Source organism: Tarenaya hassleriana, unplaced genomic scaffold (genome assembly GCF_000463585.1).
Source record: "Tarenaya hassleriana unplaced genomic scaffold, ASM46358v1 Cleome3, whole genome shotgun sequence".
Taxonomy (NCBI): domain Eukaryota; kingdom Viridiplantae; phylum Streptophyta; class Magnoliopsida; order Brassicales; family Cleomaceae; genus Tarenaya; species Tarenaya hassleriana.
The window spans coordinates 2,841,347-2,868,307 of record NW_010966177.1 but is presented as its reverse complement, the minus strand read 5'-3'; the positions used below and the strand labels follow the sequence as shown (position 1 = coordinate 2,868,307).

The 26,961-nt window shown below is 35.0% G+C and overlaps 5 protein-coding genes across 7 annotated transcripts; 3 read left to right on the top strand and 2 right to left on the bottom strand.

The window, feature by feature from the left end:
* Positions 1-22: 22 nt before the first annotated feature.
* LOC104818991 (60S ribosomal protein L32-1-like) lies at positions 23-1,582 on the top strand. Of its 2 annotated transcripts, XM_010548841.1 has the most exons (5): positions 34-97; positions 433-470; positions 567-662; positions 1,004-1,185; positions 1,278-1,582. In XM_010548841.1, exons 3-5 carry the CDS (start codon positions 573-575, stop codon positions 1,405-1,407), a joined length of 402 nt encoding a protein of 133 aa, XP_010547143.1. In that variant the 5' UTR covers positions 34-97; positions 433-470; positions 567-572; the 3' UTR covers positions 1,408-1,582. The 2 variants fall into 2 exon arrangements, with proteins under 2 accessions (XP_010547142.1, XP_010547143.1); XM_010548840.1 differs by lacking the exon at positions 433-470 and having other exon boundaries at positions 23-97.
* Positions 1,583-2,250: 668 nt separating this feature from the next.
* Positions 2,251-4,436, top strand: LOC104818990 (adenylylsulfatase HINT3-like). Its single transcript, XM_010548838.2, has 8 exons — positions 2,251-2,310; positions 2,447-2,708; positions 2,819-2,874; positions 3,281-3,338; positions 3,538-3,604; positions 3,830-3,885; positions 3,989-4,042; positions 4,167-4,436. Exons 2-8 carry the CDS (start codon positions 2,511-2,513, stop codon positions 4,311-4,313), a joined length of 636 nt encoding a protein of 211 aa, XP_010547140.1. The 5' UTR covers positions 2,251-2,310; positions 2,447-2,510; the 3' UTR covers positions 4,314-4,436.
* Positions 4,437-4,925: 489 nt separating this feature from the next.
* Positions 4,926-7,744, top strand: LOC104818989 (E3 ubiquitin-protein ligase CHIP-like). 2 transcript variants are annotated; one of them, XM_010548835.1, is made up of 8 exons: positions 4,926-5,202; positions 5,606-5,673; positions 5,784-5,847; positions 6,185-6,256; positions 6,678-6,811; positions 6,921-7,077; positions 7,170-7,280; positions 7,375-7,744. In XM_010548835.1, the coding sequence occupies exons 1-8, from the start codon at positions 5,086-5,088 to the stop codon at positions 7,498-7,500; spliced, it is 849 nt and encodes a 282-aa protein (XP_010547137.1). In that variant the 5' UTR covers positions 4,926-5,085; the 3' UTR covers positions 7,501-7,744. The 2 variants fall into 2 exon arrangements, with proteins under 2 accessions (XP_010547137.1, XP_010547138.1); XM_010548836.1 differs by having other exon boundaries at positions 7,371-7,487.
* A 7,603-nt stretch (positions 7,745-15,347) lies between these two features.
* LOC104818987 (U-box domain-containing protein 9-like) lies at positions 15,348-17,578 on the bottom strand. The gene is made up of 2 exons (XM_010548834.1): positions 17,156-17,578; positions 15,348-16,693 (listed from the first exon to the last, which is right to left on the bottom strand). Exons 1-2 carry the CDS (start codon positions 17,459-17,461, stop codon positions 15,599-15,601), a joined length of 1,401 nt encoding a protein of 466 aa, XP_010547136.1. The 5' UTR covers positions 17,462-17,578; the 3' UTR covers positions 15,348-15,598.
* A 5,298-nt stretch (positions 17,579-22,876) lies between these two features.
* Positions 22,877-25,003, bottom strand: LOC104818986. Its single transcript, XM_010548833.2, has one exon. The coding sequence runs from the start codon at positions 24,419-24,421 to the stop codon at positions 23,465-23,467; it is 957 nt and encodes a 318-aa protein (XP_010547135.1). The 5' UTR covers positions 24,422-25,003; the 3' UTR covers positions 22,877-23,464.
* Positions 25,004-26,961: the final 1,958 nt, after the last annotated feature.

The following is a 26,961-nucleotide window of genomic DNA, read 5'->3' as shown; positions in this document are numbered from 1 at the left end:
AATTCAATCACGCATATATAATGTCGCTTAAAACCTAATTTCACCTTCTTCTCTCAGCTAGGGTTTTCGTGGGCAGACGCGGATCTTCTTCCACCAGGTTTGCTTGCTTGCTTCCTCACTGTAACCTCAATCCGAACAATAGAGTTCTCTAATTTTTGTACCAGTCAGCGAGAATCATCGAAGAACCTTAAGGGACGTGTTTTTAGCCGGAGTGGAATCGTGTATCTCTTCACATTTCTATGATAATTGTCTTAGATTCTTCGTTTTGATGTCTAAGATCTTGATTTAGATCTTCAAAGAATAATCTCTTCGTCCTTATACGCCCGTGGATTGTGTTTACTCAAGACTTGAGAAAGGAGTTTGTATGATTTTCCGCGACTTCCTTGTTCGTGGCCATAATGAGTGATTCTGTAAAGTTTTAACGTTTTGTAGGTTTAAGTTCCGTGCTGTAGCGATTTGAGTGTTTCCAGGTTGTTTACTGTCGCTTCTGAGGTCAATGCCATATTTCTGTTCAACTTTCTATATGAATCATTCTTCTCATGAAGATGTCATATTTTGTTATCTAGAATAAAATGGCGGTCCCGTTGCTGAGCAAGAAGATCATCAAGAAGCGTGTCAAGAAGTTCAAGAGGCCCCAGAGTGACCGAAAGATCTCTGTCAAGGTTTGTTCCGGTTTATTCTTGTTGAGCTTGCTGAGATAACTATAGTATTCTGTAACTCCATGATCGTTTTCGGGTAGAGACGAGTTACCGAAACCTGGATCAGTTGTTCCTCGTCCTCCTCGGGTTTTCCGGATCGTTTTGCTTAAACATGTACACTCTGTTCATTGCTTGTCTATTCTGCACTATATAGCTTGCTCTTCATTAGTTCTAAAACCATATTCTTGCAAAATGCAATACAACTCACATCTCCTCATTGTTTTTTGTAGTTTTTGACCAACTTGTTGTATGAAAAGTCCCCTAAATGTGCTTGATCCCACCTACTGTCACGTCTGGATTTGTAGGAAAACTGGAGGAGGCCAAAGGGTATCGATTCACGAGTTAGGAGAAAGTTCAAGGGATGCACACTTATGCCCAACATTGGATACGGATCAGACAAGAAGACCCGTCACTATCTCCCCAACGGATTCAAGAAGTTTGTTGTGCACAACGCCAGCGAGCTCGAGCTTCTCATGATGCACAACAGGTACAACTAACTCCTCACCGTTCTCTGCTCACTTTCTTGTTTGCATTGAATCTTGACGAAGTTGCTCGGTTTCCATCTGAATCGGCCAACAGGACTTACTGTGCCGAGATTGCCCACAACGTCTCGACGAAGAAGAGGAAGGAGATTGTCGAGCGTGCTGCCCAGTTGGACGTTGTGGTCACTAACAGGTTGGCTAGGTTGCGCAGTCAAGAAGACGAGTGATGTGTGTTTTATTTTCCCTTTGTGCCATCATATCTATCTCTCTTCTTGGTTACATTCCTGGATTATATTGTTTGTTTTGTTGGTCAAGATTTTGATGTTGTCTTTGAACTCAAAGTCTTCAGTTTTAAAACATGAGACCAAACTGAATCTTGTTTTGCCTTTTTCACCTTCTTCATCTGAATTTGTTGAAGTTCTACGGTCAGACCGTCATCTTATATTTTTATTAAGACGCTGCAGAAATTATATGGACGATAAACAAAATGGAGATACATTCCTACATGATCTGAAATGGTCGAGATATTTTTGTATTAATATAACTAGTTGTTTTATTGAAAGTGTTTTTGTATTAAGTTTTTTTAAATATGTTGATGGATGAAATTTCGATTTGAGTCCATCAACATGTAAGGGTAGACAATTTGAGTCCGATCGAAAATTATCGGGTTTTGGACTGAAAAGTATTAGTCCAAAAAATGTTGGGAGAAAACCCGACTCGGTCCGAGTCTGACCTAAACCCAAGTTCTATAGAATCGGATTTCGGATTCGATTTATTAGATTCAAAAATTTTTGGATCAACCCAAAATTTTTGGACCGAATACGAATTCAGATCGAGTTAGCCCCATTGACATCCTTAAATTCACGTGAATGTTTCCACTCATTTTCCTTCCAATCTTCACCCAAGAAAAATAATCAAGTCATTCAATGTTGGCTTCAAAATAGTCAAGTCAAATGATTTTAGATTAACATTAATTATAGTCAAACATAAATGTATATATTTTAGTTATGGTATATAAATGGTTGAACTAAATACAATCACTCAATTAGGAGTTTTCTACACTTTTCGGGTTCATGTTTGTAAACCTTTTATCGTATCTTCGCAAATACCAACCTAACCTAGGATTCTAGGTTTGCTCAGGACATTTCTTCCCTAAGAAAAAAATTGGGTCTTTTAAGTTTATTTTTACGAGTTCGATTAGAGATTTCGGTTCTTTCATTCCGATCCGGCAATCCCCTATCACCAATCTCGTGCATGTGTGTATAGGTCATTGGAACCGTCGTATAAAGCTATGGCGTCGAGGTGATACATGGCCTGCTTATAGTCATCCATGGAGGCGAGGAGGTTGGCGATTCTCTGTTCCCACCTTAGCCCCATCGGTCCGGGTCCGGGTCCGATCGGAAACCCGATTCTGGGGGTTTCTGGTTGTGGGTCTGGTTCAGACGGTGACCGGAGGGTGAAAGCGTCGAATCTAAAAAACGACTGTGTTTTCTGCAAGATTATCAGTGGGGAGTCTCCCTCTCTCAAGGTGACACGCCTTTCTCTGCGTTTTTTCGGCTCTTAACCTCTTTCAGATTCTGACAATGGTTTATCTCTTTCTTGCCTGTTCCCCTTATGTCTTTTTGTGGGTTTCTGCAGTTGTACGAGGATGATATGTGCCTATGTATTCTTGATACGAATCCTCTAAGCCATGGGTAAGGTATTGTGTGTTGCGTTTTGCCTTTAAGCTTACTCAAGAACGGAATACGAACCAGACCCAGTTCGGATTCGCTTGTTGTTGTTGTTGTTGCAGAAATGATTTGTTTGTTGGGTTTCTTTCTGAGTAGGTTGTCTTAATCAAGTTGGAGGCTTTTGCTTTGTCTAGGAATTCTCACATAGGTGTTATGGTTATTTATCAGTACATGGTAAATGATGGAAATCAATCTCGAATTGGAGCTCATTGAACGGCTTTTCGAAAATGGCCATGGACATCTTTTTTTGTGGTTTATGATTGTCGATTTCTTGGATTTTCTTTTTGAGGGGGGTTTCGATTCGAGAGGCATTCTCGTCATTCTGAAGCAGCCATTCACATTTTCTTTCTCTTCTTTCCGGGCTTTTCAGGCACTCTCTTATCATTCCCAAGTCTCATTTTCCAACCTTGGAGTCAACTCCTCCTCCGGTAAGTGAATCTTTCGCCTTTGTTTTCTCCAAGAATTGTATATTCGTTCACGGATTCCGCAAATCTTTGCTGTACTCCTCTGTGGAATGGGTGCACGAGAATCAACCCTTCATTTCGCCCCGTGTTATTGTTGTATGAAAATTTATACAACAGTTGTGCAGATGCAATAAGATTTCTCTATGGATCACATCATGTGCAGGTGGTTGCTGCCATGTGTTCCAAAGTGCCCCTTATCAGCAATGCCATCGTGAAAGCCACTGGAAGCGGTAAGTTCGGTACAAATCCTCGAAACATCGGTCTTCCCTTCATATAACCACCGTCCTTTTTCAACCTCTGACGTAACCTTGCTAGAGGATTTGTTTGTTGTCTGGAATTGTTGGAAAGCTTGTGAAGCTTTTGTCATTGAACTGTTTTTGGACACTCTGTTTCCAAGAACAGAACGTAGAGCCGAAGATCTCATTCATGGTGTTGTATTGTATGTACCATTGCAGATTCATTCAACTTGCTTGTTAATAACGGTGCAGCGGCCGGGCAAGTCATATTTCACGTATGTCCCCCCCTTTCGCAACCCTTTCTTCGTCATAGAAGATTCCGGAAATCTTCTACTGGGACTGATTTAAAACCCATCATTGCTTTTTCCCTTTTTCCAGACTCACATCCACATAATCCCGCGGAAGGAGCGCGACTGCTTATGGGCTTCCGAGGTACATATACTTATCTATTGGCTTATCTTATCTCTGTAAACTCATAGACGAACGCTGAAACTCGAAAAAGTTTGAATTTTCTCTTGTTTTTTTGGTGTTTGGCCGTTGGTTTTCTTGGTTCCAGAGCTTGCGGAGACACATTCTTAAACCAGACAAGGAAGCTTGCCAACTCGCATTTCGTGTCCGAGAACAGTTATCTACCTCTGATGAACACCTTGGTCAGCAACAGCAACCGCAACAGCAACAGCAACAGCAATCCAACCTTTCATGAAATGGGAAAAATCTCTTTTTTTGTCCTATTTTTTTTCCATGACTCTTACAAAGCCATTTTTGTAACTTTAAATACATATATGTATATAGTTCATTATCCAATTTTATTTTCCTTTTGATCATATTCCTCAATTGTTGTTTCTGTCTATTTATATAATTTCTATTGTTAAACGTTTATAATCACATTCTATTTTTTTTTAATCATGAACACATTAATCTCTCTTAAACAAAGTGGAGTCAACTATGAACCACCATCAAATTTAGTAATTAGATAATTGATTTCATTGGAAATTGGATTATTTTAATATTTCAACTTGAATTTGAAGGTTTTTTTTTTTTCCAAACTAATGAATTTACAAATCTCGTTAATTGTTAGAAGATAGAAATACAAACATAGGGTTTAGGTTGTGTCTACATAGAATTAGATATTTGGAGCTAATTAAATTAAATAAAAACAAATGGATAAAATAAAATCACTAAAAACAGAAGAAATGGATTAGCGTTTTGACCCGGTTCCAATCGGGTCGACCCGGTAAGAGCCTTCAATGATCTGCCAAATCAGATTCTATAAATATTTTTATTTTGTTTTGCTTTTCATTTCTTCTCTTCTCGTCTGCGTCCCGAAATTTCGCGGCTTCTTTGCGTCTGAAAGAGACACCGGAACGTTCCACGCACGCGCCGTCGCAAATTCATCTTTTTGTCTTCCGACCTTCTGCGCACAGACAGAGAACTTGTTGAGAGAGCGATTGTGACTTGGTCTTCGAACTCATTAGATGGTCTCAGGCGCGGTCTCAGCCATGGCGGCGAAACAAGCCGATCGTCTCAAGGAAGATGGGAACATTTACTTTAAGAAAGAACGTTTCGCTGCCGCAATCGATGCTTATACCGAGGTAAATGGCTTTCCCTAGGTTTTGGTTTCTCTCTTCGTTTCGGTCTTTAGGGTTTTGGTTTTTGTTCGTGCTCGTGTTATTCGGAGAATTTTGATGGGTTCAGCTTAGGATTCATGCGTGGGGTGGAAAAATCAGTAAATTTTGATGCTTTCATGACTGCAAAGTTAGGTTTTGGATTGATTTCTTCGTCTAATATGTCGACTTAGAAATGTTTTCATAATTTGACTTAGAAATGTTTTGATAAGTTGGGCTACAGCAATGGTTGCTTTAGAACAGGAATATTTCTGTGATTCTTGATGAGTTATAAGTGTACAAAGATTTATGTAAGAATCCCAGTTTGGCAACAAGGACTTATACGTTTGTTTTTCGACGATTTTATTGTCATTTCTGTGGAATTTTAAAGGCGATAACCCTGTGCCCTCATGTTCCTGTCTACTGGACGAATCGAGCTCTTTGCCACCGGAAGCGGAAGTATGTTCTGCCAAAGAGATCCATACCCAGTATCCATGTTCCCTATACAATTTCCTTTGAATTTTGTTTCTTTGTTTATCTCTCTCACTCAGTGACTGCCCTCAATTCAGTGATTGGACTAGGGTTGAAGAGGATTGCCGGAAAGCCATTCAGCTTGACCACAAATCTGTCAAGGTTAGGCAAAGTTTTGTTCCTTCCTATGCTTTTCAACTATACTATGGTGGAATATTAGAATTGAAAGTTTAGAGTTTGGTTTCTGAGGATTAAATGTATCTGCGTCGAGGGCATTCATGGATGCACAGCATATTTTAGTTATGTGCTTGCTCAAAGTTGTTTTCTGGCTAGGGGCTTCATTGTTATCTGGCCCAGAAGAAATGAACTTGATTGTTCTTCTGCTGATGTTTAGCTCACTTTTTGTTCAGCTCGCTATGGATGAAAACTATCAATATTCTTCCTTTCTTTGTTCCTCGTATATGGGAGTCCTATGTTATTCACTAATATTTCAATACAGGCCCACTATATGCTTGGACTTGCATTACTACAAAAGGAAAAATACGCCGATGGAGTCAAAGAATTGCAGAAGGTATGTAACCGAATTTGTCTTTAAGGCTTAAGCTTGTTTGTAAATCGTCGTGTTGGTAGAGTTGCATTTGGCACGACTTACCTATCACCTTGATGGTGTAGATGCATCTTAAAAAAGAGGTATAAGATTGCAAGATTTGTATGAAAAAATGCATGAGGGGAACCATTAGAAGAAAATGTGATATGATGATGCGTCCCACATCGGTTCCAGAGAGGGATCTAGGGTTCATTCCTCCACTCTTGAGCTAGCTTTTGTGGTGGAGTTAGGGCTCAACTTATATCAAAATGGCAGAGCACTGATCTTTAAACCTGTTAAGCATGATACTATGGATATAAGTTATGATGTGTAAAATCATGGAAGCAGGGTTTATTTGTTTATATGCTAAAAAATATAGTTTTGATTCTTGTTTCTCGTTAAATAGGCTTTGGATCTCGGAAGAGGTGCAAACCCAACAGGATATATGGTAGAAGCAATCTGGCAAGAGCTTGCAAAAGCAAAATTCATGGAGTGGGAATGGATATCTGCCAAGCGTGAATGGGAGTTAAAGAATTTGAAGTAGGTTATTTCTAGTGAGTTTATCCTTTCTTCTTCCGATTGCATCACTCTGGTCTGCATGAATTGCAATTGGCAATGGCTTTACAGAATCTTTTCGTGTCGGTCTCAGGGAAATTTGTGAAGACGCACTTTGTCAAAAACATGCTCTTGATATGTCTCGAACGGAAGAAGAGTCCTCGGAAGAAGCCAAAGCTTCCCATTCCAAACAATTGGAAGCTCTCGAACGAGTGTTTGAGAAAGCTGCAGAAGACGACAGAGCGACAGAGGTGTGTTATTGTTATACTCTCCTTTCCATTTTCACGGTCCTTAATTTGCCGGTCTTGGTGCTGAAAAGAATTACCATCTGAGAAAATTTCAGGTGCCGGATTATCTGTGTTGTAAGATCACTCTTGAGATTTTCCGAGACCCTGTCATTTCTCCAAGCGGGGTTACGTATGAAAGATCAGCCATCCTTGAACATCTTCAAAAGGTGAAATGTCTTTGCCATATATACATCTTGGAATCATGGATTGGATTGCAATGGTTGATTAATGGTTGCCCATTCGGTTTGATTTGGAAGGTAGGTAGGGAAGTTTGATCCGATTACGCGTGAAACACTCGATCAGACCCAACTGGTTCAGAACCTGGCCATCAAGGAGGCAGTGGCTGCATATTTGGATAAGCATGGTTGGGCTTACAGGATAGGATGACTGCTTCTCAAACCAGGAAAACATTCGATATTTTGGTACATATTTTTGGGGTGGGGTTTATTTAAAGGAAGCAGAATCATAACATATGGTGCTTGCTTCCTTTACTGTCATATTCTGAATGACTTTGGTCTCCTCCTGAGATTGTGGAAGACTCCAATCTTAAGATGTGGGAATTGCCTTTCCTCTTCCTATATTATGGATTCGTTGTCACAACTTTTTTAATAGCTCACCCCATTTCCATCAATTCCCAATATGAAGACTAGTGTTCGAACAACAACCCCTACTCTCTCTCTCTCTCTTGGGGGTTTGGCAAGAATGTGAGTGTTGGATTTTGAGGGCGATTTGGGTTCATTTCAATCATGGGCTCAGGGATATTCGATCATTTTGGATATCTACAAAAACATTAGAAATATATGAAATTAGGAATCGAACTGGTAAGGAGTACAAATGTGATGATGGATGGGAGGAGTCCACAGTCTAGTGGATAGTGACAACTCCTCTCTACTAAGAGATTGTGGATTCGAAACCAAGATATGGAAACTCTTCTTGAGCCGGTCAGCTTTACAAGGTCGGTTTATCTGTTCTGCGTAGTTTGCCGATTACTGCGCATAGCGATGGGTTTTCTGAGATCCGCGATGCTGTCTTGATGTCGTTCTTGTCCGATACATGGATTGAGAGACGTTGTGGTGTCCAGAGTTCGACCCGAAGGGTTGAAGGATAAGGGTTTTCCATCGTAATAAAAAAAAATGTGATGATGGATGATGATTTATGCAGAGGGCCCATGAAAAGGTGATGGTGGCATTATCCATACCATACATGATGTTCTCTGCTCACATGTTATGTTGCCTTGTTCCTTCCAACTCTTTGGTTTTGGTACCATCCAATCAGAATAATCCCAAATCATATCTATCATTTCGGCAATCACATTGTCTTTGTCCTCCCCTTGTTTCTCTCTCTAAATATTGTTCTCTTCATATGTTTTTTGTTGTTAGAATTTTCTACTTTGGATTGCGTTTTGTTTTCTTTGCTCTCGTTATGGTCTTTGCGTATTTCAGGTTTTGGTTCTCATATTTTTTTTAAAAAAAACGATAACCATTCAATTTAGATTCGTATAATTTGGTAATAGTAAAATAAATCCGATCTATAGGTTCGGTTATTGTCATGTAAACGGGAACGGGTAATTTATATTCGATTTGGAGTTAAGAGGGAAAATTTAATGAATGAATTGGACAATAAAGCCATCACTTCCTTGTGAGCCGACAGACGACGGGAGAGCCAAGAGTGGTTGGCTCAACTGGTAAGTGGGTATGTGCAAAGAGTGCTCCACCTAGGTTCGAACCCCTTGACAAATCATATATTATAAAAAAACAGACGACGGGAGGGCAAAAAAAAAACTAATCATTTTTGACAATTAGTGAAATCGGCTAATTATATAGTAAGGCTCGTGAATTTTTGTTGTTGGAATTATTGATTATCTAATTTATCTTATACAGATTCTAAGTTTATACCCTATAGATTATTTAACATTTCTGTACCGTTGAATTAATTATTTACCCCTTTTCGGGATTAAAGTTTTAAAACATGTAGACTTGTGATATTTTTCCTTTTATATGCACAAACAAATTAAGCCTCCTTTAATTAAACAAACTCGTAAAATTTATATTTATCTGTTTTAATCTTCTTTTAATTTAATCATACGATTTGCAGAATCATGACACTTAACGATTAGAGTTTTACCAAATCAGATTGAATAAACGGGTACATGAAATCGGTTAGATGCCATGATGATGTACCGGCAAAAATGTTATGAACTTGTGTAATATTTTGAGTTAGTCTAATTAAAATCTGCCAAAAAAAAAACATTACGAAGACTAAATTTGGTTAGTGTATGGACCGACATGATCCATCTACTTGGGTTTCTGTCAAACCAAACAACTTTTGTGTCATTAAAAATAAAGGTGTCGGTGCCCATCAAAGTGACAATTTGGTTATAACACTAATCTTCTGAAATAATTTTATCCGTGTTAATGATAATAATGATTTTAACCCCACAACTTTTTCCGTGTGATAGATAACGCAGAAACCCCTCAAGTTTTATCTAAATATTTCGATTTATATATTTTGCCAATATATAACATGTCATTTAATATTAATATACCATATAATATATACCTAATCAACTCATCATATTATTGTAATCTTCCTTCACACATATAAAGCTTGTGTTGACCGCCCATGTATCTCTTCCCAAAACGGCAATACCATTTTATTTTCCATGGATTGCAAAATCGGTTAGATGCCATGATGATGTACCGGCAAAAATGTTATGAACTTGTGTAATATTTTGAGTTAGTCTAATTAAAATCTGCCAAAAAAAAAACATTACGAAGACTAAATTTGGTTAGTGTATGGACCGACATGATCCATCTACTTGGGTTTCTGTCAAACCAAACAACTTTTGTGTCATTAAAAATAAAGGTGTCGGTGCCCATCAAAGTGACAATTTGGTTATAACACTAATCTTCTGAAATAATTTTATCCGTGTTAATGATAATAATGATTTTAACCCCACAACTTTTTCCGTGTGATAGATAACGCAGAAACCCCTCAAGTTTTATCTAAATATTTCGATTTATATATTTTGCCAATATATAACATGTCATTTAATATTAATATACCATATAATATATACCTAATCAACTCATCATATTATTGTAATCTTCCTTCACACATATAAAGCTTGTGTTGACCGCCCATGTATCTCTTCCCAAAACGGCAAAACCATTTTATTTTCCATGGATTGCAAAAAAAAAAAAAAAAAAAAATATATATATATATATATATATATATATCATTTATGAGTAAATATAATTTTTTAGATACAATATAGTTTAGTTGTATGCATGATACTCGAATATTTTATTTTAGGATAATATTAGGGTTTAACTTCAATTTTATTGAGTATTTTGAATTCAGACTATATCCTATTTAGTATTTACGTGTTTTCTTGTAGTATTATATTTTATTAGATTCAGTTTATTTGATTTCAAGATAGATATTTTTTTTTTAAAAAAAGTACAACACTGTTTTACTATTATCTTCGGACAATGACATACACATTGTAAACATAAATAGTTTCACGATTCCCTCTACGGCTCTACCTCCCGTATGTTTTAAAATAATCAATATATATATATATATATATATTTACAAACGAACAAAATATATATAAATTGGTTTTCATTTTGGCAGTCAATCAATTGATGTTTTCTCATTCGCAAACCATCGATCGTTGTTTTTACTAAGATTATGGAACTACCACACATTGCACACAATTCACTGCCTATTCGACAATTTCATTTGCCAACTTCAAGGAAGATATATTAAATAAGTCCCATATCTTCAATAAAGTTAATTTTTCTAATTTGTTAAAAAAAAAATATAAGTTTCTTAGCGCGCATATATTTGGTAGTTTGATAAATTGTAACATCGAAGAATCGTTTCCCTCCCCTCGTATTTTAGCAATTATCAATGAGAACTAGCTCATGTTTTTATTTAATGGGTAATGTTATTTGCACTCCATATTTTTAAGGGTAAAACCCTAAAAAACCTCAAACTTGTAAAAATATATACAAATAAACCTTCAACTTGCAAAACTGTCATTCAAACCTCAAACTTGCAATATGTAACTAAATAAAACCTCGAATTTGCAAATTATTGTTGTAATAACCCGTTGACTTGTTTGACCACAATTTCAGGCGATCGAAAATCCACATTGGCTCGAAAAGTTGATGTCAACGTGTCTACGTAACCAATTTTAACTGAATAAACCTTCAATCTGATTATGTTCTGTTATATTGGCCCGGAAAACCAGCTTTATTTATTTTCAAATCGGATTAAATTTCGACCCAAAAAATGCTGACGTGGTAAAAATTCATTTAAAGTTGGTTACGTGGATACGCTGACATCAGTTTTCCGGACCAACGTGGATTTCCGATTGTCTGAAATTGTGGTCAAACAAATCAACAGGTTATTAGAACAACAATTTGCAGGTTCGAAATTTTATTCAGTTACATATTGCAAGTTTGAGGTTTGAATGACATCTTTGCTAGTTGAAGGTTTATTTGTATTTTTTTTTCAAGTTCGATGTTTTTTTGGGGTTTTACCCTATTTTTAAATATGGTCTTTGATCCATGGTTCGAGCTGTTTTTCATTTTCCCCAAATCATGAGTTCAAACTATAGACATTGTTTTTATAAGTTAACGAATACTTTTTTGCCAAAAAAATATATCAAGAACTAGCTTCCCACGTTATAGAAAGAAAGAAAACTCTTCACCGTAGATTGAGTGTCTTGATTGAGTGACTTGATTAGTAACAGAGAAGAAAAGCTTTAGGATTATAAAAAAAATAACAATATTATTATTATAGAATATCGTTTAAAAAAATCATAAACTTTAAAATATTCTACATAAATATATAATTTTTTGGTTTCTAAATAAATATACCAACGTTACCAAAAATTTTATATTCTTATGATGTTAATCACGCTAAATCATTGTTGTATGACGCACACTAAATCAAATTAAAAACAACAATGTTACTATTATAGAATATCGTTTAAAAAATCATGAACTTTAAAATATTTCGTATAAATATATGATTTTTAGTTTCTAAATAAATATACGAACATTACCAAAATTTTTATATTTTCATAATATGACTCGCGCTAAATCATTTCGTATGATGCACGCTAAATCAAATTAAAAATAACATTTTTATTATTATAAAATATTGCTAATTAAAAAAATCATGATTTTTAAAATATTCCATATAAATATATGGTTTATTTATTTCTAAATAAATATACGAACATTACCAAAATTTTCATATTTTTATAATATGACACGCGTTAAATCATTTCGTATGACGCACGCTAAATCAAATTAAAAAAAACAATGTTACTATTATGGAATAGCGCTAATTAAAAAATCATGATTTTAAAAATATTCCATATAAATATATGGTTTCTTTGTTTCTAAATAAATATACGAATGTTACTAAAGTTTTTATATTCTTTTTTGGATGAAATGTGATTGAATTAATACCAAAGAAAACAAATGTCATAATATTTACAAATTAGAGATAGCTCTAAACAGATCTCTCATAAACAGATGGGGAAAATTACATGTTCCTACATGAAGTAATGCGATACCACTGCTGTAATAATTTATTTTCTGTCGCGCCCGGATTATGGAGAGAGATTAGTTTGTTCCTCATGGTCTGATCAACCTTGAGTCTTGCTTGGTGGATAGTAAGGTGTCGGTCTCTATGAATGCGAGAATTTCTTTCCATCCAAATGGTGTATGTGATAACCTGCGTGAGTAACTTCTTAATCGTAGCTTCGTCACGGTTCGTAGATTGGTTGGTCCAATCCAGAAAGTCTCGGATATGTGTGGGAGGGGGGTTTTCCATTAGCCGTCCAAAGTGCAACCAAATCGAGCGACTAAATCTGCAACCAAAGAACAGGTGGGGATGTGATTCCAAATCGGCGCAACATAGAATGCACCGATTCGGAGCTTGGATTCCCCACGTCTCGAACCGGTCGGTAGTCGGGGGACGTTCTTGGAGCACCTGCCACGTTAAGAACGCATGCCTTGGAGTAGCCTGTCGGAACCATGCTAAGCCACAGCCTTCGAACGCAGTTCCCGGAGATCTCAGTTGTTCCCATGTTTGCCTAGTTTTATATTCTTATAATATATTACGTGTTAAATCATTGTCGTATGTGCAAATAATTTTTAAATATATCACGTCAGTACTTTGTATGAGATCTTGTTAACAGATTTTTAGTTCATTAACGATATTAATAATTATACAGGAATATGTTTACTAAAATTCGTATATTTATTTAGAAATGAAAAAGTCATGTAGTTATATAGAATATTTTTAAAAATTCGTAGTTTTTAGGTTATATTTTATAATTATTATTTGATTAATTTAAGGTTAAGTTTATATAGATAGTAATATATTTTTAGTACAGTTCATGACAAATAAATTTTTTTAAATTAAATAGAAAATACTATAACACATAAACTCCACTTATTTTTTTATAAACTTTTTATATATATGTTACCTGATCATGGTTCAAACAATTTTATTATTTATATGGTAAAGATAAATCCTATAATTATATACTCGACTCATTCGAATTTTTACGTAAATTCTAATTTTGTATTATATATATAGAACCTGATTAATCTTTCACTTTATTCGATTCTATAATCATGGTTCCAATATTGTTGTTATCTATATAGCGAGGATAGATTCCTACAATCGTATATGACATTCACTCGGATTTCTCGACCCACGTTGCCATGATACACCGCTTTTACTTATTAATAGTAAAAACCCATAATTTAAAAAATAATTGAGTGGGAAAAATGATTTCAAGAAAAGTATGTGAATGTGGAGCATATGTAGTTAGAAAATCTCATGATATATCATATCATATAATATGTATGAAGATTTTCTTATAACTGACCACAAAAAAAAAAAAAAAACTTATGAACGGACCACATCCCAGCAATTCAATCCACCATCCAATTTGGCCATTAAAAGACTGTCCATTTAAACAAAATAAATCAAAATATATTTTTTATGAATGATTCTAATCGAATCAACTAAAATCCACAAACCAAATTCTGACTTCTTAATATATTTTTCCTTTTTGTGTGTTTTTTTATAAATTCATAAACTATTCTTCTTGTGGGTTAAGAGAGTGAAGGAATCAAATTCTCTCCCTTCTTTTAAATTTTTATTGGCTTTTATTATATATAAAAAAAAAAGTTGTCCAATGAACAAGACACTGGATAGGCTTAGCTCGAATTCTATTCCTTTTATCACTTTATTCATAGATTCGAACTTTTTTTTAGATATTGATCCATTATTTCAACAAATCATGAATTACATATCATAGTGGAATAGACTGCATTCAAGAAATTCGAAATAATGATAAATATTTTACTATATTTTAGAAAATATCTCTCGTTATTAACACTAATATGATGCGATTTTTACTAGATTTTTTCAAAATTTTACAATAATAATATAATAAAAAATATATATGTGAATCGATAAAGAGTATGATCAACATAACGAGAAATTAAAGGTTCAATTCTTTAGCATTCACCCATCATCCGTCAATTACGACTGAGTATAATACAAAAAAAAAAATCTTAGGTGAACTGACAAGGAACATGTTAACATAGTGGAACGGTTAATTTATCTGCACACGTGTATCGTGAACTCGTGTACGTGGGTGGGGTTTATCCAATCAACACGTTCGAAGATAACAGTTTGAGTTCTCCCTATATAAAAAAAATAATACAATACGAAGGGCATAAATACATAGAAAAGTTGAGACATTGGATTCAATTCGAGACGTGAAAACAGATAGAAATTTGGATGACGGTGACAAACATGATCTCTAACTATTTAGACACTGAATATTCAAAACAAAATAATATATACAAACAAATAAATAAATAAATAAATAAAGATATTTTTCTATGTCATGAAGAATCAGATTCTATTTTTGTAACCTATCGGAATCGGATAAAGACGTGAAGTCTTTTTTCCTCAAAGAGTGGAAGAGGACGACGGGTTCTCTGGTTCTGCCATGTGAGGAAACTTCAGAAACAGGACATGACAGCTTTTACGTTGTATTATATATACACACACACACACACACACACAATATATATAGATATATATACACAGACACGCAAGCACACCGGAAGAAGGAAGCAAACAAAGAAAGAACAATTACTTGCGAAACAAGAAACCATTACTGCCTCATGTAAGCTCACCAGAGGATATTATTACCAACAGAGGCCTTTTATTACCGAAAATATTCACAAAGGGTTTCCTCTCAAGCTCATATAACAGATCCAATCATTCAGATCCTAAACGATATGAGAATTTACAAAACTTCTTTTTTTGGCAGTTCTAAAGACCGGACAACCCGAAAAAACATAGCAAGAGCAGGATCGAGAGAATTTACACTGCGGATTTTAGGGTCTCGGCAAAGGGCATTCCTTTCTCAGGCGGTGTGAGTGAGGTTCACGGCCCTTCTCAGTCTGTCCAGGATCCCACTAGCCTTCCTCTGAGCCCTAGAGGTTCCTTCCCGCGCAAGTTTCGCCATCGCCCCATGAGCTTTCTCCGCCTCCCTTATCTCCTTCCACTTCGTCCTGTCGCTGAAACATATAGTGTGCAGTATCGCTACAGCGTTCTCCTTGTTCCTCTCGCACTCGCTCTCCCGGATAATCTTGAGAAGCCAAGACACGGCCCCGAGCTCACCCAATTCGTCCACCGCCTTCCAGTGGCTCACCAGCATGGCCAGGATCACCAAAAGCTCATCCACGTACAACCCATCCGAGATCTTATTATTCATAACCCTAACGGCTCCATCCCTCACGGCCCTTGCCCTGTTGTCATGGGCGATACATAGCGTGAAGATTGCCGCTGCCACGTCTTTGATAGCCAGTGGATGCCCTTCTTCTAAGAGATCGATCAACGGCTTCAGGGCTCCAGATTTTCCTATCATGGTTTTGTTTGAATCAAGGGCAGACAGTGTGAAGATCGCTGCAGCCGCATTGCTCCTTGTAGCGATAGTTCCACGCCTCAGCGAATCCAACAGCAGAGGGATCACATTAGGGTTTTCGCAAACAAGCTTCTTGTTGCTGTCATGTATGGAAATGTTCAGTAACGTCGTGATCACATCCTCTTGAAGCTGCTCATCTACGTTAGAGCTTGAACCCTTCAACGGACCAACCAAGCGAGTGATTTCGGACGGAGAATCGCCGAAGAGCGCTCGGAACTCTGGTCCACGCTTCGTCAGCAGCCTTAGCTCCTTGGCTGCCGATTTTTGATCGGAGAGGTTTGGAGACGAGATCTTGGCGAGCAAGGATTGAAAAATTTCGAGATCCGACTTCGGGAGAACAGGTTCTTCTTCCTCGACAAGGTGGGGATGAACAAGATTTGATGGCTCTAGTCCCACTTTCTTGCACCATTTCGAGATCAATTCTCGGATTAGGACATTCGGGGTTAAAGCTGTGTGAGACAGAACTTGTTGAGTCTTAGGACACGTCTTGTTCCCGGAGCTCAGCCATTTCTGAATGGATGGTCTGTCGAATGTCTGTAGAAAAAAGAAAAAACAGATTTCATTTACACACATAGATTCTGTTCGGTTGGATACTCTTTCCAGATTTCTCCCCTTTCATCTGTATTAAGAGTAGAATTATGCGTTTCTCGGCAACCAAACAGGATCTTTATGAGGAGTAGTGAAAGGGAACTTTCAAAATCCAAGATTTATCACCGAAAATTCAAGAATTCCAACACTTGGGGACTGTTTGGACACCAAGAAACCTGAGAAGGAAAAAGGTTTTTACAGATTTTCTCATCAAAATCCAACAGTTTTACATATTTTCTCCAATTTTCCTCGGATTTTACCTGTCAACCAAACAGAACCATTTCACGCCAACCAATACCACCAGAAAATTTAAAATTTTACTCATCAGACAAACGGCAAACAGCAAGAGCAAAAAAAAAATCCAAAACCCTAAAAATCGAAGGAGCCGAAATGGCGAAGTCCACTGACCTGACCGGAGGCCAAAACGACGGGATCCCGCATGAGCTCGTTGGAGAGAGGGCAACGGAACTCATCAGGACACGACATCGTTTCGAACATCTCGAGAGAGGAAGAATTGCCCATCTTCTTCTTCCTCACCGTCATCTCCTTCAGCGCCAACAAAGCCTCCTGCAACTGATCGAATGCCTGAACCCCTAAATTGTCGTCTCCTTCTTCCTCGAGAATGCTCCTCACCAGTTTCTGCATCTCCTTCTTCAGCTCCTTCGCCTTCGCCATCGCCGTCGGATCTGATTCAAACACCCCCGTCTTCGCCATCCGCCGCACGATCTCCACGACCTAAACCCTCTCTCTGATCAAAAATACAAAAATCAGATTATGCTACAGAAGGATTTTTTTTGGGTTCTCCTCCGATTTATTTATTTTCGTCTCTCATTTATTTATTTATTTTAATTTTAACTCTTCGGAATAGAGAGAGAGAGAGAGAGAGAGAGAGAGAGAGAGAGAGAGTATATAAAGGAGGAGGAAGAGAGGGTAGTGGAAGTGGTGAGGGGAAGTGTCTGTGGCACTATAAAATTGTGACTTTGCCACGTCGGTAATTATTTTTATTTTTAAAATGATAATAATACAACACGTATTATTATCTACGTTGTGACTAGCGCTTCCGCCGTCTCACTAAATTTATTTATTTTTTATATTTTGCATTGTTATTATATTTTGTGCTCCAACAATAACTTTATTTATTTCGTTAAATATGTTTTCCATAAATGTTAATTTAAAACTAATATATGCTGATATTATAATTAAATGTACATGGTGTGATTTAAAACTAATGGTCGGATAGAAATTAGACTAACTGATGATTAAAAAATGATGGAAAGTATGATAATGATAATCATATTAAATGAGGATAAACGAGAATTTATTCCACCACTGCAGAAAATTGTTTGGAATCAGATTATTTATAACATTTTTTAGAATTAAATCTTGTAAATTTTTAAATAATTATAATGTTGGAATCTTTGTTTTAGTCTTTTATTAAAACTTTTGAATTTAATTTAATATGCAAATTTTATCGTTGTAAAATTTTAATTAAATCATATATAGAAAAACTAAGTTTAAAAACTAAAAAATATAATTTAATATTCGATATATCTATTTTAGACAGTGATATTTTATTTAAACCATGTAAATAAGGCATGCAATAAATGATGAATTTAGGCCATTCTCTAAAAAGAGAAACTTGTCATATGATAAAAAAAATGTGTAAATAAAATGTATTATATTCTAAGTTGTAATATATATATTGAAATTTTTGTAGAGTGATGTAATGTTGTTTTCACGGGCTAACAATATTTGTATGAACGATGTTATAGTCAAACGACCCATGGAAAAAAAATCGTAAATAATAATAATAATAATAATAATAATAATAATAATAATAATAATAATAATAATAATAATAATAATAATAATAATAATAATAATAATAATAATAATAATAATAATAATAATAATAATAATAATAATAATAATAATAATAATAATAATAATAAGTAGAGTGGGACCAAAAGAGAGTGCCAACATGGAGAGGTGATGAGAGAAATATGTAAAAAATGCTTTTGGATAATTGCTTGTTTTGGACATTTGACACGAACGACCCATGGAAAAAATATCGTAAATAATAATAATAATAATAATAATAATAATAATAATAATAATAATAATAATAATAATAATAATAATAATAAGTAGAGTGGGACCAAAAGAGAGTGCCAACATGGAGAGGTGATGAGAGAACAGCTGGCATTTGCGCGTGCATTGTTTTCTACTCTTCCTCCAAACACATCACACGTCACTTCGTAACATAAGATCTCTCTCTCTCTCTCTCTTTACATACATATATATATATATGTAATGTGTGTATATATTTAAGTATATGTTAGTTTTCAACACGTGATTAAATGTGATTGATTGGATTTGATTTCGGTGGACAGGCTTTCTTTGTTTGGGTTTATTAGTGAAATGGTTCATTAAAAAAAACATATGTTTTACTCAAATATATTTATAAATACTTTAATCACATGGCATGGTTTTTGAAAAATGTGTATGTATATATACACACAAATACACACGAATAGATAGATTTTCACAATATATACATCCTGAATAGATATACTTCAATTTATTAATAGAAAAAAAATGGTCTGTGAAACAATTTAAGTTTTAGCTTTTCATTAGAAATTACTTTAATCACTCAACCATGACACATCAAATTCGAGAACGAAATTTATATATATAAATATATATAAAGGGGAAAAAATGCCGAATCTATGCGGATGAGTAGAATTTTGTCGGCTGTCCACGTGGCGGAAGAAGGAAGTTTCAACTTTATTGCAGAGAAGGACCATGTGTCATGTGATGTTATGGTATCTCATGCGACACGTGCCATAATTATAAGCCTCCACGACATTCATCTTTTTTCCCTCCAAAATTCCTCCTCATTTGTCTGCTGGATCACTTGAATATTCATTTTCTAAAAAGAATATTCGGAAAATATAAAAATACATTTGAGGTATAAATATATAGGTTTATAAGTTTGCAGTCAATATATTTTTTTTTTGGTATGAAGTTTGCAGTCAATATATGGTTATAAAAGATTCTGAAACCCAAAATATTGTATATAATATAACATTTTGTTCATGGTTACACGTACATTATGGTTACTTGCATTGTAGTGCATGGTTTTAGTAATATCACATTCCGATCTATGATTTATATTTAATTCGATTGGAAAATCTATTCAAATAGTATAATCATTATAAAAAAACACTGAAAAGGTGATGTAAAAAGATGACATAAATTGTACGTCAGTAATTTGGTTAGATCGAACCGATCAGCGGATATAAAATTTTATACCAATTGAATCAAATATAAAATTTATTATCTCAGCGGATAAAATATAAATTGCTAAAAAAAGTAAACTAAATTCACGAATGAAATTTAGTCCCAATCAAGTATTTATTCTTTTCTTTTTACTTCTCGTCGACGTAAAAAATGTTGAAATGTCCAATTTCGTAAAATGCTTTGTATGCTTTTTATGAATACAATTTTTAATTACTAACTCGTATATTCCAAAATATTTTTATAACCTGAGATTGGACTGACAATATTGTTAAATTAAATATAAATTGTATTAACTATGTTTTCTAGTTTTATAAATAAACCAAGTATATATTGCACTGTTGAATGCATAAGATGGATTACATTTGAATAAATATTCAAACATATTAATATAGATGCAAAATGTACTGAAATAAAATAATGAAATCATCATCATAGAATATCTATAATATATTAATGATATTTGATATCTTTAATACATGTTATATATATATATATATGGAGAAAAAACATGCAGGGGTATGGGATATAAATAATATTTAAAGTTGTAGATATGTGAGGAGGGTACGGCATTGTAACTATTGTCCGACTCCTTATCAGCAGAAAGAAGATGACACTTCGTGGTTTCACCTCCTCTCCGTCCATGATGGCATCATCATCATCATCATCATCATCAATCATCATCATCATCGTGTATTTGATGTGCATGTACACATATACACACACATTAATAACAGTTTTGGATGGGATCCCACTCATCTTGAAACTCCCAGAGAATCTTAGGGTTGCCAACTCGGATTCGTCAGCAATGTGGGATCCATGGTCCCACGTGTCATCTTCTTGTGATCCCTGCATGTTCGGACCGTAATAATACGCACTTGTCTTTTTCTATGTGCTTATATTTTTTAAATTTAGACGATTTAAAAAACTAAATATATATCTGATTTGTGATCCTATTCCACTCGAATTGGTAAAATTTTGTTGGAGATTAATCTGGGTTTTTGTTTATTAAAAAATATATTAATTCAGAAAATATGAATTTTATTATTGTTATATCCAATTCGTATTCCATATAATTTAATTTTAAAACAAAACATATATAATTTAATTTATGTATAAATATATATTGTTTATTTCAATCTATTTGTAGTTTTCGTATTCCAACCGAAATATTCTACCTAAATTGAAAGTCCCAGTGCCAAAGAAAGCTATTTGTCGATAGGGTCAGGCCCAATTATGACTTGGGCTTCCACATAAGGCCCAATAAGACCCATACCAGTCGATGTATTTCGGCCCATTTATCAGGCTTTGTTTATTTTGCGCACTGCCCATTATATTATTATACTGGCATAATAATATATGAAGAAAGACTCTTGACTCTACGGTGGACCCCGGCATGTACGTATGGAATATCTCAATAGATTATGAAAACTAACGACATTAAATTAAAAACGAGATATATAACACCATTATTATATTAATGTTAATTTTATTCGTGGAAAATTCAAAATCTCCGGACGGTGACAGCATTTCGATTTCTAAATATTATCCTGCCTTCTAATAGTAACCTTTTATTACAATATGAAATCCGTTAATATCTATGTGATATTTCCTTAGTTTTCTACGTAGGAGGATGTAAGCATGAATAAAAAAAATAAAATCTCACATCTACAAATTTATATTATATATATATATTGACCAGACAATCTACACCGACCAAGCGATCTCGTGTCGGATCTAAAATCCACCAATGCCGTGTTGACACGTTTTAAGTATTTAGTGGATAAAATAAAATTAAAGATACAAATGAATAATTACTATTAATTTTTCCCCGAAGTAATGATTTCGTATGCATGGATAATATTATATATACATGAATTTATCGTGAAAAGATGGCCACCGTTGATATCCTCAGGGCTTACAATATGCAGAAACTTAATGGAAATTATGGTGAAAACGACATTGACACGTGTACACCAATTGCTTTATACAATGTGGATAACAAAGACAACATAGACGAGGGGACTTGGATAACTATCCAATATATATATATATATATATATCGAATCGATACCATATGGATAATGTGTCGAATATATCCGATAGATTCATAAAATTTGGATTATTTATCTAATTAAATTAATATTTTTTTATTTCCAACTTTTACAACCGTGTATATATCTAGCTAATTTTTTAACTTTAAGAAATTTCTATAAAAAAAAAAACAATGACTAATATTTTAATTTCACATATCCAACCACAAAAGTAATGAATCAACTGTGACACATGCATATGTGATGTGAAATAGAGAGTTGTTCGGATCAGAAAACGGGAGGAGGAGCCAATAGACACTTGGTGCAATCAACATATGGAAATTTTGTCCCACAATTACATATATATATATATATATATGTATATATACGCGTGTGTGTATATATCTATATATTATAAAATGGTGTTGAAAACTTGCTCCACTCATTGACTACCCCCTTACCTCATTGGGCCACCTCATATCATATTCTCTCCATTTTCTCTCTCTTAATAATTTCTTTTTTTTTTTAATGTCCTTTATTCCTTATCCTCTTTTATCATGTCTCCTCGTCCCTTTTCTTCCGTGGTTAGTAATTGTCGAGTGCAAAAACAATGTGTGGTTTAATTATCTATAATCCTACATATTAATTTTTATCATTTTATAAACATATAAGACAGAGTATCTTGGTGATATGGTCATAATAATATCTGCATATATAAATTTTAAAGCCAGTATCTAAAATTAAATATATATGTTTTTTTGGCTCGTGACAAGTTATACAAGTTGAATATTCAATAATACAAAGGAATAAAACTAATATATAGATAGATAATCTTATCCAAGTCACGTGCTCCAATTTTTTTGGTCTTTCTTTTAGGTGGGTTTTTATCAGGTGCGGTCCACTATATGACAGTGCAATGAGCCCGCCTGGATGTGGACCGACGCATTTCACGTTCACCACGTCACGTGGTATTGCCACGTCGATAGAAACGGATTATAATCCTCTGCAACGACGTCCACGTCCACCTGTTTTTGTCGATTAGTTTTCAACCGTTGGATCTGATTCATGTCTACGGCTCAAGATCATGCACTTGTTGCGTGTTTTGTCCCACTTCACGGTTGCTCCTATGCTTTACGATGTTCGTTTGCCGCGTAGCGCACATTGTTCTTCCATTATTTTTAGACAATTTTACAAAATGAAAATAAAAATTACAACTAATATAGGTTAAACGATTATATCCACGAATCCGTATTTTTTTATACCTGCGTTCGAATAGGACGTTCAAATTTTATAATTAGTAATTTTGTTTAAAATATAAAAAAAATACTAAAATTGTAACTCGGAGAAAATCACAATTAATAGTCACGTGGTGAAATCGTCTTTATCATCGAGTCCGTACAAACAGGCGCCCCTCGATGGTATTGTCGAAGCCGATGGCGCGACAAACGACGGTGTTAGCGTCGTCAGATGACGGCGTCAATCCTGCCGTCGTCCTTTTGTACGGACCCAGCCACCGAGTCTGCATGTAACGGTTCTTCCGCCACGGAGGCACCGTCAGACCACGGCTCCTCAGCGAACGCCTCGCCGTGTCGCACGTGAGACGCACGAGCCGCTTCAGGTCCTCCACTCGACCCACGAAGATCCTCGGCAGCGATTGCAGCACAAACGAGTATTGCGTCGTGGGTCTAGCGATCTCGAACTGCGACGTGAAGTCCAGCTCCACGATGTAGCGATACGTGTCGTTGTTTGATTGGACGATGATGTCGATGAACTCGTGGTTCCCAGCGGGTAGGTTTCCGGAGGATCTCCATCTGGTCTTACAGATCGCCGCATTGTGTCCGAGCTCGCGGAGGAGAGACATCACTCTCCGGCGGAGAACGGCGCGGCGTTCGTGCTGGGAGTCGGGAGACGGCGTATCGTTCGGGTGAAAAACGGCGTGGTGTTCTCCGTGAGATCCGTTAGACGACAAGACTTCCATGGCCCTGGTGACGTGGACCAATAGCGCATGTCCGTACGGGTCGTCCCTGATGCAGTTTCTGATCAACCTCGCGATCTCCTCAGCGGCGTCGGATCGCTCTGCCGACGAATCGACTCGTTCCGAGTCAGACTCAGAGTCGGAACCCGAGTCATTTTCGCTCCAGCGCGACGACGACTCGCCGGCGATCTCGTCCTGGTGATCCTCTAAAAATCCATGGACCAACTCGGAGAGACAAGGGGAGTCATCGTCGTGGAACCCGTCGCCGGAATGCTCACTGCCGCTGCTGAAACTGCACCCGAAGAATCGAGCCCTGACCTCGTCAGCGAGTGGGTCAGTGACTCGTTTCGTCCTCGTGAAACCCATCTTCTAAAAAATCGATTTTACCGAGAAACAAACAGAACCCCCAGAAAATTCAAACTTCCTCAGAAAACTTTAAAGATTCGAAGAAAAAAAGAAAGGTTTTTATAAAGGAATGTACGGAGAGAGGGAGAGAGAGAGAGAGGGTTGGCTCTGGCTCTAAATATTCGAAGAGAAGCCGGACAATTTATATAACTCAACTCCTCTTGCGGTTTTATTATATATTATATGTAATATAATGATAAATAAAACATATATAGACGAAGAGATATGCCACGTAATGAAGAGAAAAAGCTGAACAAGAACGTAAAGAAGTGGAGAGGTAGAATCTACAAAGCGTAAGAAACTTACGGATGTGCTACGTAAACTCATGAGGACAACCTAAACACTGCAACGCATATATACACACCACATACATACAGATAGGCAGATATAAACACTGTAACGCGTATATACACCCACCTTACGATAAAGATCATTAGATGCCACTTGGGGATATTGTTTATTGTTTTCATTTACAATATTTGTGTGTGCATAATATAAATGTGGCTCGAAACGTATAACAAAGAGTGTTATAAATGTACATGCATGTAATTAATTATAGGGTGTAGAAGCCAGAAGGACATGCATATATATATATATACATATATATACATAGCTCTTGTTAACGCGTGAAGTAATTAACCAATTAATTCATTGTCATTCCCTTCACGTCTTTACATTCGAGTAAAGATGGGGTATAGTCTTTGGCGATGGTCTCAGAGGATATATGCATGCCTACGTTGGAAGTTTATTTTCGAATATGTATTGTGTTTTAATCATTTTCCTTTTATATATATGATTTTTTTTCTATAATTTATTACATTACGGTTATTACTAACAATCAATTTTTCTGATATATATACACACACACACGTGACCTTTTAATATATGAATTCGAATCATGTCGTGGATGAGAACGGTGAAAACATTATAATTACTAAATTGTATAATATTTTTTTAATAACTACTTCTATGATTATGAATATATATATATATATATATATATTATTTTTTAGTAAAAAAAAACTTCTTCTTACGGTCTTATCATAGGATTTTAATCTTATATCCATAAAAAAATCAATATGACATTCGAAATATTACCTATTGATTTATGCATGCCGATAATAAAAATGTCAAATTTCTCCATATAATTATGATGTGCAGCGTAGTTATCTCTTTTATATCAAATAACTAAAATATAGTTTTGATATTTTGTCAAATGACAAGAAACAGTAAACTCACCGTTAAGATGCTGACATTCAATAATATTAATAATAATAATAATAATCAATAATTAGTCGGAGATGCTTTTAAATATTGAATAAGTAAATAAAAATTGTTATTTTTTAAAATTAAAACGTCTACAAGGCAAACCAGTAAGACGGAAGTGAAAATAGTAATAATACATACATAATATTAGGATAAAGATGACACGTGGATAACTTTAGGTGGGACCCAATTTGGACTGAATAGGTTTGGCCCAAAATCTCAACCTCTCTCTTCCCAATTTACAACTTCGGCCCCTCATTGAAGGAAAGGCAAGGGCTTTTGAAATAATAATAATAATAATAATATAGTTATACGTTTTAATAATAATAGTAATAATATAGTTATTATTATTATTAATAAATTTTTTAAAAAAAATTGGTGGGTATGTACATAACATAGTTATACGTTTGTAATAAATTGTTTTACGTGCAAATGCGATGTTGTCTTAAATTCTGTTTGGGGGACAGAAAAACAAATAATCTATGGCCATATGCCCAAGTTTATCTTTTGGGCTTTATCAGAGCCCATTTGTAGCCCAACTAAATTATACAATTATATTCTACCATTAATCGTATTTCAGTGTACTTTATTTTGTTTTTATACATACAGGTGGACTTAAGGATATATATCCTTGTGAAATTCAACAATAAAAAAATTCAAAACAAAAGAGCATATATATATATATATACATATATAATTTTTTAACAAAACAGTTGCAAAGCGTAAATGTAAGTCCACTGGCATAAACCCAACAAAAATATTAATAATTGTATCTAAAAAATTATTAATTCCATCGTTATATGTTTGTGGAAAATAATTAAAAGATGTCTCGCTTATTATTTTAAAACTGTTATGCAGTCCAAAGTACGAGACATGTCCAGGGGGAGCAAAAAGAAAAACATTTCAAATATATTAAATTATATTACAACAATTTACGGGATCGTACCGAAATAATAAAATATACAAGTGTAATTGTATACATATGTTTTTTTAAGATGAATAATTAAAATATAAGTGGAAAATACAACAGAGAATATAACCATAAATTTTCAGGTGTTTTTTTTTAACCGGCAAAGATTATACATTACATTTATATATACATAAATTTATAGAATTCCAATGGAATCGAAAGCATAAAAAGCCAAAACTATTATATAGAAATAGAACAGTTATAATTATTTTTAGAAGTGAGCATAATAAAACGGAAATTTAAAATATTCGTATTATCAATTAAC